Below are 12,596 nucleotides of genomic sequence, written 5' to 3' on the forward strand. Positions count from 1 at the left end.
TGCTGCTAATGAGTTTGTGCTATAACAAACCCATTTAGGCATTCAGCTTTTATTTTTTGAGAGTAAACATTTGGAGTCCTTGTATAGCAACTTACAATTATCAGGAATCCCTCCCGTAGAAAATGCTTTGTTCACACAACAATTTGTCAGAGCAAAGTTGATCTAGTCTACATTGTGTGATATTAGCACAACTGCCACAAATGCACTTTTTTTTAGAATGACATTTTAGTAGGTTATGTTTCGCCAGAGTTGCTTGTTTTGCCGACATTTCATTGTCTCAAAGGAATTATTGCAAAATGAAATAAATTACTTAGTTTTCTCCCCCCCCCCCGCATCCCTACCTAAATCCGTACTGCATCACTTTTTAAAGATATATCTATTCCTCTTATTTTACACATTTAAATAATTTTGAAACATTTTGCTAATTGAGGAAGTAATTTTCTTGGAAAATCTTGCTGACTTCCTTGAATTTTTGAAACCAAAATTTTGCTAGTTTCATATTGCAGCTCTTTGTTGGCAAGATACACAGCTGGCATTCATTACGTCGATTGCTTCATACGCTTCTCAATGATGCATCAGATTTTGTGGAAATGGCTCCAAGAACTGAGACGTGTCATCTTAGGATGGTTTAAGTGGAGTGAAGGGGAGTGGGAAATTTTTACATCTGTGCAATCAAAATATGGAAATCCTACAAAGAGAAAAATGTGGCACACCCTTTATCACTATGCATCTGTTCAATAATATATGTGCTTTCTAAAATCTCTTCTGTAATATGTCTGTCTGCTTACAAGTCTCTCATTGCAATAGTGTTTGAGTCTCTCTCAATCCTGAATGGATTTTATCCCCTCAGAAATCTTGTGAAATAGGAAAGACTTGTTATCCTCATTTTGTATATGAAGGAACCGAGTCACAGAGTAGGTTAAGTGACTTGCATAATGTCACATAGAAAGTCTCTCTGAACCAGGACCTGAACACAGATCTCCTAAATCCCAGTCCAGTGGCTGGTCTGCTACCAGATCATGTAGTCAAATAATTCACATGGTCTCTTTACATTTGCTTTTATGGAGACAGCAAGAATCTTCTGTAATGTACAAGGATTCAGAATTTTTCAGGAATATAACAAGAAGGTGCTGTAATATATGGGGGGAGAATTCTCTTGGTCTCTTGCTAGCAACACCCTATGTCTACATGCGGTTTTAAGTAAGGCATGCATGAATAGCAATTGGTTCTAAAGCTTAAACATATATGATTTTGTGCATGAAGCATGACCCTTTTTTGCTTAATCTTTCAGAAATAAATATATTTATTTGCCTCTCTGGTATTCAGATAATTTTGTTACCTCGTGGAGAGGTACATGTCCGTATAAGAAGGCCATAGTCCAGGAAAGAATCCTTATTCAGGAAAAAAAAAACCTAAATTAAATTAATGGAGATTGCCTATCTCTTAGAACTGGAAGGGACCTTGAAAGGTCATCAAGTCCAGTCTGCTGTTTTCACAGCAGGACCCAGTACCATCCCTGACAAATTATTGCCCCAAATCCCTAAATGGTCCTCTCAAGGATTGAGCTCACAACCCTGGGTTTAGCAGGCCAATGCTCAAACCACTGAGCTATGCCTCCCCCCTAAAGCATGTGCTTAACTTCAAGTACATGCTGTAACAGCCTTCCTGAGCTAGGTGCCCTAAGTGTGTGGATAATGGAGAGATGGCCATCACTCCATATAAAGAAAGTTCCATAGTTTGGTCCTCCACTAATAACAAAACATCTTGTCACATACAAGTTTACTATATATAAACTGCACCAAAAAACCCCAAGAAGTCTTATCTAAATTGTTTGAAAAGCTCTTACTTTTTTAATTCACTTCCAACTGATGTGAACAGGTATTGATAACTTGCCCCTGATTGGGATAAATAACACTTGTACCAGAAATATTCATAAATGGTGGTCGTTTTAATGATGTGGAGGATGAGGTGGAAACCCATTATCCTCCATCCCAGAGTACAATGTGAATGGAATAAGATGCTATGAGGTTGAACAGGAGACAGAGACAACTAGATAGAGCTAAATGAACACAGCATTGTCCATCCCTGAGGTTTTTTTTGAGGGAAATTGATAACTCTTTTTGAAACAATTACATTTTTCATTTTTACAGGTTTGCTGCTAAAAATGATGCCACCTTTTCTGCCGCGTTTCTAGTATGCCTCGGTAGCTCTTTGGTGTCAGACACATTTTTTTCTTTAGCAGCTTTTTTCAGCGGTGAGGAGACATTTCCATGAGTTACAAATAAAAGAAAGAAAATTGCTACTAAGACTGTAAAATAGTAGTGAGGAAGGCGATCCTTAGAGAATAGCAAGTTACTGTTCCAATACAAGTATATTTGATTATAATGTGGTATTATAAGTGCTGCTTGGAGTAGGGATGTAAACAGGTAATAGTAGAGGTAGGGCAGGGGACTGCTCCAGCCCGTAGGGGGCCGTTGTGAGCAGGGGGCTGCTCAGCCAGCTGGAGCAGCACGCCGCAGGCCGGGGCACTCCAGTGTACGGGGGCCCGTCCCGTCCAGAGCAGGGCATTCCAGCCTGGCAGCGATGGGCGGGGCGGGGCACCCCAACCCAAAGCAGCTAACCAGTGAAACATAATTTTTAACCAGTTAATTGATTAAACAGGATTTTAGATGGTATCCAAAATAAACTCTCTTGCTTCTTTTCCCCAGAACGGATGGGCGCCGCTGGTCCCTGGCCTCTCTTCCTTCCTCTGGATATGGAACAAACACTCCCAGTTCAACCGTTTCCGTAAGCTGCAAAGACTTGTTCAGATAATTCTGTTTCTTTAAATACACCCGAACCCATCAACTTTTACATCCTTGCTAAACGGGCAGTAATTTTTCATTGTTTTGTCAACCTTTTAGTTCACATACTGTTTGCTTTCAAATTGTTTAAATGATCAGTTGTGTGGGGGAGATCCCCCCCCACCCCCACTTCCTGGCTCTTACCACCTCTTGGCCTTCAGCATTAGTGCCATTCCCTCTGCCGCGTTTGCCTCCGTTGCCCCAGTAGAGTCAGCACTTGGAGATGGAATCCTTGATCATTAGCGGGCTTTCAGCTACTTCTCAACCAGAAGTGAAATTCTTGTCCACTTTTGAACATTAGCTGCCAAAAAGTAGAAGAGTTCTCTATAAACATGCTGTCTTGGAGGAAAGGGGATAACATACGCCTGTGATATAACTTGATAATAGTTTGAGTCTCTGAAAGCGGCTGTACCTTCATTATACATTTGCCTTAGACACATGACTTGAAGGAGTCTAGACTTCACCACTTACCGTACTATGGTCTCACCAGAAGCCTAATGTACCATTATCATAAATCGTAAGAATCCTGCATCCGCTTTTCCCTTATGTAGCAGTCGGATGGTTCTCATCGTGAAGCGTACTCCTCAGTGTGCATTAACTGTAAATTATATTTGAAATTACACAGACAATTCAGTTTAAAGAATATTATGGAGGTTGCAAAATCAAGCACTCAGAAATTAGGAAATGCCAGAATAGAATTGGCCTGTGTAAACTTAATTTGTCCCTTTTGTGTATATACATTATTATAGAATCATGGAACACTAGAACTGGAAGGGACCTCAAGAGATCGAGTCCAGCTCCCTGCCCTTACAGCAGGACCCAGTATCATCCTGATAGAGGTCTGCCCAACCTGTTCTTAAATATCTCCAGGGATGGAGATTCTACAACTCCCCTAGGCAATTTATTCCAGTGTTAAACCACTCTGACAGGAAGTTTTTCCTAATGTCCAACCTAAACCTCCCTTGCTGCTGTTTAAGCCCATTGCTTCTAGTCCTAGTCTTTAATTATATGATCACATTTTATTTTTTCCTACAGTATCCCTGCCCTATTTCATGCAAAACATGGGCTGTGCTCACTTAATGAGCAGTTTACTGAGAATTTTGTTTTATCTTCATTAAACAATATGTGGCCAGAAGGCTTATTTGCTGCTCACTATTTAAACCTGCTCTGAAGACAGAATTATTCATTTCCTTAGGGGCTTTTCTATGGTACTCATCACAGTAGTGTCTCAGTGCTTCACAGACATTAATTAATTAATTTCCACAAAACCTCTGTGAGGGGAGAGATATTCTTATCCACATTTTGCAGGTAGAGGAACAGAGAGGCAGAGAGATTAAGTAAAAAATACCCACTAATCTTTACCAATCCCCTTCACGTAACAAGAACCTGGGGTCACCCAATGACGTTAATAGGCAGCAAGTTTACAACAAACAAAAGGAAGTATTTCTTCACACAACACACAGCGAAGCTGTGGGATTTCTTGCCTTGGGATATTGTGACAACCAAAAGTCTAACTGGGTACCGAAAAAAATGAGGCTATACCTACACTTGCAGAGTTTGCACCATCAGTTTCACTGTAAAAGAAAAGCGCTGATTTGTGTAGTCACTTACTTCCACAGCTGCAGCACTTCCATCGCTGATGAGAGCAGTGCCTTGAGGGCAGCTATCTCACAGTGCAGCTTGCTCCATTTTGACAGTAGGTTTTATGGGAAGGGTGGGGGGATGACAGGCCATCCTAAGTCCCTGCACAGCCCTCGCTCACCAAACACTGGTCAGCTCCAGTAGCTCAGCATTGCTACCAGCAGAGGATCGTTTGCTCAATGGAGCAGCATTATCACCTGGCCAGATAAGTGAGCACTTGCCAAGAAAATAGGAAGGAGAGTTTCAAAGGTCCCGGGGCCTTGCAGGGGAAGGACAGACATCTGTTTACCTGGATCAGAGCAGCAGAGGTGCTGGCCAGAGTGGTCATCTGGGTAACTGAGGGATATCCTGTGGAGGCTAAACGCTCTGTATACAGCAAGACTGTGTCTTCACTTGCACATCACCACAAACGCATTGCTGGTAAGAGCTGCATCCCTCTCGCTGTGAGTGAACTGTCTGTGTTTCACCACAAAAAGCCATTGGCAAATGTAGACCTGGCTCTCATGGGTTTTGTGCAAAAAGGGACTTTTCCTGCTTTAAATGGCAAGTGTAGCCAAGCTCTTAGATCAGTTCATGGAGAATGGGTCCATCAGTATGAGCCAAGATGGCCAGGGGAGCGACCTCATGTTCCAAAACCTCTAACTGCAAAGGGGTGCTGCAGGGAACGGATCACTCAAAATTTCCCTCTTCTGTCCATTCTCTCTCTAGCATCTGGCTCTGGCTACTGTCACAATCAGGATGTTAGGCTTGACGGACCATTGGTCTAACCCAGTGTGGCTGCGGCTGTGTTCTTAATTCTTAGCATCTTATATGTTGAGAGAACAGCTCCCACTGGTGTTATTTGCAGCTGTGAGTTTTTCACACTTCTGCAGATCTGATCCGAGGGTCAGTCACCTAGAAAATGAGGTACACCTAATTAGTGACTGTCTGTGAAAAGTTTGGTGCTAACATCACAAAGGAACTCTGTAGCAGAAACAGGGCAGCATTCAGCTGTCTTAACCACAGACCAGCCTTTCTTTTATTGTCATCCACCCCCGTCATGGACCTTCCCACTTCTGCAACAGAGGAAGCAGGTGTCAGGCAGACGACAGTCTCTTTTACTGTATAGCCCTGAGACATCACCAGAGCAGGTCCAGTGTGTGAACTGAATGAGACGGGTCTTGTGGAGGGAGAACATGAGAGACTGTGTCATAATGTTTATGCACAAGGGGTATGAATTAAGTGCAGACGTGATTGCCCCATTTCAAAAAAAGATGTATTGGAATTGGAAGAGGTTCAGAATGGGCAACAAAATTGATTAGGGGCATGGAACAGTTTTCATATGCGGAAAGATTAATAGAACTGGGACTTTTCAGCTTGCAAAAAGAGATAACTAAGGGGGATATGATTGAGGTCTATAAAATTATGGGTGGTGTGGAGGAAGTAGGTAAAGAGATGCTAGTTACTCTTTCTCATAACACAAGAACTAAGGGTCACCCAATGAAATTAATAGGCAGCAGGTTTACAACATACAGAAGGAAGTATCCCTCCACACACATCGCCATTGATGGATCTGTCCTTCAGGAACTCACCTTGTTCTTTTTTGAATCTGGTTATAATCATGGCTGTCACACACAGTCAGCCCATGGAAATCTGTGCCAGAAGATATTGTGAAGGCCACGATTATAACAAGATTAAAAAAAGAACAAGGTGAGTTCCTGAAGGTCAGGTCCATGAATGGCAATTAGCCAGGATGGGCAGGAATGAGAATCTGGGAATGGGCGATGGGGGAGGGATCACCTGATGATTCCCTGTTCTGTTCCCTCCCGCTGGGGCACCTGTCACTGGCCACTGTGGGCAGACAGGACACTGGGCTAGATGGACCTTTGCTCTGACCCTTGTGCCATTTACACAAGCACCTTAGTTCTGGCGTTTCCTCGCTCTTGAGCACTTAACTTTGTAACCTTAATAACGATCTTTTAATATAATTTTTAATGTAATTTCCTAAGGTTTTTTCCCCAAAGAAAACTGAAAAAAACAAGTGATATGACATATTATCATATAGTCACCCACATGGTTCATTAACAGGGTTGGTACTTTCATATGCACCCCACTGACGAGCCACTTGATCTCAGGAAGTAACTGATAGCAATAGTAGGTTGTCATCCTTTATGTGGACCCTCATTGGAGGAGGGATGAGACACCAGTGAGTTTCACAGATATTCGATGACAGATGGTCAGGCTCAGGAATCTTAGGTTCCATTCCAAGCTCTGGACAGACCTTCTGCCCCACTTCCTGCAACCTGCCCATCCCACCCTTGGCTCCTTATCCCATTCCCAGCTCCTCATCTCAGTCTCCCCTAACTCCCAGTCAGTTTCTCCTTATTCCCCCACTCCAGTCCTAATCCCATGAGATTCCTTTGTTCCTTCTATTCCTTTCTCTCCTGGGTTTGGCTTTCACCACTTTTTCGTTCAAACTCTAGCGTCTGCATCCTGCCTGGGCAGCAACAGGGGGCCTGGATCTTTGCTCTTTGGGCCAGTGCCCACCCCCATCTTAGTTCGGAGCAGCCATTACTAGGAAAATCTGGCTTTGGTCCTGCAGTGCTGAGTTGTTCTGAGGAAACGGTTTGCGCAACATTGTCACAGGTAGGAGCCGGCAAGGGAAGCAGCACAGTCTGAAGGGCAGTAGGAGCTGTGAGAGGCTCAAGTGTATTCATCGAGGACAGAATCTTTGGAGATTTAACTGCAGTCATCAAAGAGGTCTCTGCTGAGCAGGAGGGAGGTGTGATTATACAAAAATGTATACCTTGGCTAAATTTGGGGCAGAGCAGCACGTTGCTGACACAAGGGCTATTCTCTTGCCAAACTTCAAGTCCTTGCTCTGAAGCGTGGGGGCACTAGAGCCGTTCAATGGAAAGACCTTTCAACATGGGCAAAAATCTCAGGAAGGGGGTGAGCGTTAGAGAACGAACTCCCACCCACGCCGCAGCTTCAAAGCACTGTCTACACAGCTACATTTGGAGCGTTAGCGCCAGCCCCGCTATTCCCAACTCTGTCGACCATTGCTGAGAAGCTGACTCCCCTGGGCTGCGTAGACGTACCTTAAGGGTTTGAGGCTTTCCGAGGAACACAGGGAGCTAATGATACAGGTGTTCCTAGAATCTGGCACTCCCAAGCTCCGGATGGGTGTGTTCGATCCATTGTATTCTATTTCCTCTTAAAACGAGAGAAACCAGCTCCAAGTGAAATACTGGAATGCCTGGGACCAAGCCAGAGTCCCCATTCTGGTGCTCTGGGTTACTGTGTGTTCTGGCCATTTCTCTACTGAGAGTCAGCTGGTGTTGGTCTTGGTGAAAGGACTGCAGGTCTGCCAGCTGAATCAAAAAGCAAGACACTTAGCTGTATTGAACTTACTAAAAGCTGCATCTCTCTCCCTCTCTGTATATTTCAACTTCTGTGTTGCTGGTGCCACAAAGTCCATTTTTCAGCAAACTGCTGCCTTTTCAAGTGTCAAATACTGTAAGGAAGCAGCCTGCTTCTGACTGTACACACCCTGGGACTGCTGTGCATGACTGATGTGGGTGCAGACTCTCAAATACATGAACATGGAGAAATCAATTGAACAATCTAATACCACATGACTTCCTTAAGTATCTAATTGGCTATTTATTTACTTGACTCAGAGTTAATGTAAAAGCCGTCAGCTAATATTACTATAGCTTTTACAGGTTGAACCTCTCTAATCTGGCACCCTTTGGAGCTGACTGGTGCTGAACCAGAGAATTTCCTGAACTATGGGAGTTCAATAGTGTTTAGCAGCGTTACCAACACTCCACTGCTTACTGTGCTCTTAGAAGACATTTATCCTCATTTTGTGTTTAGCTGTGAGACATATGATTATAAATCCCGGCATGCAATTCCCCATTTTAATATAGGTAGCCAGACTTGGATACCACATAGTACGTTAGAATTCTTCACTGTGGGCACATCTAGACTATGGGTTTTTTTCAAAAGGGGATACACAAATTTTGCATTAATTTGCATATCTTCTTCCGATCGCATTTTTGAAAGCCGGTCTTTTGAAAGTGAAAGTAGGCTGGACACGCCCCCCCCCCCCGGGGGGAAAAATCCCCTTTTTTGAAAAACTGTGTAAATCTTTTTTTTTTGGAAGAGCACTTTTTTTTGCTTCTTTCAAAAAAGGGTTTTTTTCCCCCGGAAAAAATGCGTACAGACTACTTTCACTTTCAAAAGACCCGCTTTTGAAAATGCGATTGGAAGAAGATATGTGAATTAGCACTGAATTTGCATATATCCTTTCCGGGGGGGGGGGGGGGGGGAAGAGCCATAGCTAGACATGCCCTGTATCAGAGGTAGTCAGCTGCTGCACTCTTCTTATTTTTTCCTGCAATTTAGGTTCAGTTTTTAGGCTCCTGGCAAGTTTGGATGCAGCTGGTCTAAACCATGAAAAACTATGTGTACTAACAGCACCAAAAGATTCCCTCTCTCTTCCCCTAGTGAATCCAGATTAGCCTTAGGTTATCATCAGCACCCGGCTTTAACTTCTAAAGCCGCACTAGGTAACTTTTTTTTTCTAGAAATCATCAACATCTTCCACAGCAGATAACTCTAGAAACTTCATTTTTACTCTTCAGTGAAGGTTCTCGCCAAACTTTAGACACCTTTTGTGTTTTTGCCAGTAGTGTGCCTCCCATTAATTTCCATTGAACTCCCACTGCCCATGGATTCAGGAGCTAAAATGTTTACTCGGTACACTGTATTATGCCAGTATACACACATCGTAAGCATCACAAATCATTTAACTGAATAAACTGTTCACCACTCAGTGACAGCCAAACAAGGGAAACCCTGTTCATGACACACACCAGCAAAAGAGAGACAAGTGCATGAGGTGAACCCTATTATTGGACCATGAGGGGGAGACAAAACCGAGCTCTCTCCAGCAGAAGTTGGTCCAATAAAAGACACTCCCACCTTGTATCTCTAATACCCTGGGACCAACATGGCAACACACAACACAATGCATACAACACACCCGCAAAGTCACCTGCACTGATCTTGTTCCTGCCGTTTCAGCTGCAAGCAGCCACGTGGGTAAATCTGGGGAGAGATGAAATAGGGCGTTTACAGTAGCAAACACTAAAGAGAGCTGATTGTTAGTGTTAATTTTCTCCTGTTACACACCTCCATAACGTTACTGCCTGCTACTGACATTCTTCAAATGGGGGAGCATGAAGAGATGGGAAAGAAAAGTTGTTGAACAGTTCAGGAACCTCTTTGTCCTTCCTAAAGCTGCTCCCTTCCATTTCTCCCATTAGTAAATTACCTTCAAGATCAGATTCAATCTTGGAGTTGTGGGAATTTACAGTCTCCTACCCAGCCCCCAAAATTGTCCAGACCAAAGTGCCTTAGTGTTATCCATCCCTTTAGTGTCCAGCTAGCCTGGTCATTAAAAATAGAGACACCTGTTCTGGTGAACAACTCTTCTTTTCTCTTGGAGTATTCAGTGTTTGGCACTGTTCCATTCATGAGCTGTCCCCTGTGCATGCGTTTAGTGTATTTCTTTTCTATATTTTTTTGTACTCAGTCATCATGCTCATCCCAGGAGAAGCTGCACCAGCTGCCCTTTCAGCCGACGGCCGATGAACTTCATTTTCTGACAAAGCATTTCAGTACCGAGAGTATCACTGACGAAGAAGGACGTAATTCTCCAGCCATGCGGCCACGATCTCGCAGTCTCAGGTGAGCTTGCACGCCACTCCTGGGATCTTGTCATCATGCATTGCCTTTCTGCCATGTTCTCTCAATTGTCAGAGCACAAACGTGTCATTTGTGTTTTCTGCTGTTTTTGTAGTTCAGCCTCACACCGTCAAGAGTGGTTATAGGTATTTCCTTTAAATCTGACCTTCGAGACTTAAACTGAAGAAGTATTTGTGCCATTACACTCTGAGATTATCAAGCATCACAGATAGAATGTGCTAATTTCACTACTCTTGTGTGAGTTCTATTTCCAAAACTTCTCCTGTTACTGAATTTTTCCTCAGCTGTAGGAAACTGTTGCATTGCTAGAAAAGTTCAGTCAGCACCGAGTCTACTTGAATGGATGTGAAAACTGTTAGTGTTGTAAAAGAATTTAGTGCCATTACAACAAGTCTCAAAGAACACTTCTCTAACAATGCTGGAAACAGTGTTATCCCAAGCTTGCAGTTGCAGTTAAAGCAATTTTTACAATTGGTTGAGGGAAGCCTGCTCAAAAATAGTAGTCAGTAAAGGGCTGTTTCCTAATGTAGATAGCACTTAAATGCAGAGAAGCAGGAGCAATTGGAATTTGACCCTTTCTTACTGAACTCCGTAACACAATTTATTTTAGGAACACATTAGTCTCAGGGCAGAAGCATTAAGTAATTGCCATGCATTTATGCACTGGCCAGATGCATTAAAGCTAGCACGGGGATGTGTAAATTACATAGCAGTGTACTCTGTGCCACAAAAAGCATTCACGGGAGGAAGATTTTCTGCTGCCATCTCCCTTTGTGCCTCTCACCATGAGATGGAGGAGCAGTAATTATCACATAGGATCTATAAGAACTCTGCCAGATGAAGACACTGAATCAGTGAACTCAGCCAGGGACCTGTGCTGTGCTGTCTAATGTTTGCAGAAATCAGCGTAGGCTTGTGGCCCAGTAACTGTTGTCTATTTAAATGCATGGTAAATATTACATTATTGCAGAGTGAAATTGATTACTGTATCTTCTAAACCACAGTGCAGGTTACATGGTAATTTATGCTTGGATCAACTAAGTATAATACATAGAAATCTAGAGGATCAGGTAAGTGAAGTGAGTAGTTACACATGTAGCCAATGATCTTTATAAATCACCACATAATGAGAGACTAGTTACATGATTCGTACTAAATTGTTCAAATCTTTCAAACTAGCTAGTCCCATGTCGTTCTATCGCTGTCTCTCTTAATACTGTCTGTTCCCAGTTAATGTACCTGTGATGTGTCTAATTCATTATAGATAAGAAAGCTACTAGAGGTAGCCAGAATACATTCACAAACATAGTTGATATTCTTTTCTGACATAAAACTTATTACTGCTGGGATAATGATGCGTGAAACATTATTGCAAATGTCAGACTATTGTAAAAATTGAAAGAAAACCGTAAATTTGTGTTCTCAGTTAGCATGATTTATCAACACATTGAGACCCTAACTTCATGAACCAAAGTAGTAGGGTTGTATGTGTTCGCACGTGTATCAGTTTTAAGGTTTATATAATAGAAAGATGATGACAATGTTTTAGTGCTACATGAACTGTAAGACATGTTGATATAGGATGTCTTTGTTTTCTTCAGTAACTCTCATGCTGAGAGTTATCAGATCTGTAAGGATACCAACATTTTAAATAACATCCGAATTGTACACATTTTAAATTCCTGGGCCTGATGTCTCATCCCTTGGCTGGCCAAGGCTAGGAACAATGTGGAGAGACTGCTGTGCATTGCTCGTCAGTGACTTCTCTGGCCTATCAGGAAACAGCAATCTGTTCTAGGTCTTGTCTCTCAGGGCAAGGTCCTTTCCAATTGGGTACCCAGGAGAATAGCATTAGTGGGAGGCAGAAGTAAATACTTAATAGAGGACAGCACCTTACCAATAATATTAAAAAATATATAAGAAGATGGACACAGGCATGATGATCATGCTTCCGCTTACATTCTTTTTTGTATTTATTGACTTGTTTGTTTCTGGCAGAACTCACTTGGTTGCCCCTCTTATGGTGAGATGTTACAATGTTCAGTTTTTACTACTTCATTAGAAAACAAGAAAGCTGCTGAAGTTTCTCAAAAATTAACCAAAAACTCACCTTAAGCCAGGCATGTCCAAAGTCTGGCCCGCGGGCCAATTGCGGCCCGTGTTCTGGTTTAATACGGCCCCACAGGTAATTTGGCAATATCTATCTTTTATGGCCCCCAACGAATCCATATGTATTGAGATGAATACATTGTAAAATCTCAGTTAATGTCAGTTGGTCTAAATCAGTTATAAATATATTTGGACACAACATGTATACTTGGTGTTATGTTCCTGTTCATATTTTTTGAACTTAAA

At 42.5% G+C, this 12,596-nt stretch overlaps 1 protein-coding gene across 8 annotated transcripts in view; it reads left to right on the forward strand.

Annotated features, from left to right (window-relative positions):
* Positions 1 to 12,596, forward strand: part of MAST2 (microtubule associated serine/threonine kinase 2) — a 306,028-nt gene that overhangs the window by 227,632 nt on the left and 65,800 nt on the right. For all 8 annotated transcript variants that reach the window (XM_075935891.2, XM_075935889.2, XM_075935888.2 and 5 more), the window contains 2 exons: positions 2,709 to 2,787; positions 10,069 to 10,223. In XM_075935891.2, coding sequence (XP_075792006.2) covers positions 2,709 to 2,787; positions 10,069 to 10,223 — 234 coding nt within the window. The remainder of the gene's footprint in view (positions 1 to 2,708; positions 2,788 to 10,068; positions 10,224 to 12,596) is intronic.

This window comes from Pelodiscus sinensis, chromosome 9 (assembly GCF_052426305.1).
Source record: "Pelodiscus sinensis isolate ZL-2025 chromosome 9, ASM5242630v1, whole genome shotgun sequence".
Classification (NCBI taxonomy): Eukaryota; Metazoa; Chordata; order Testudines; family Trionychidae; genus Pelodiscus; species Pelodiscus sinensis.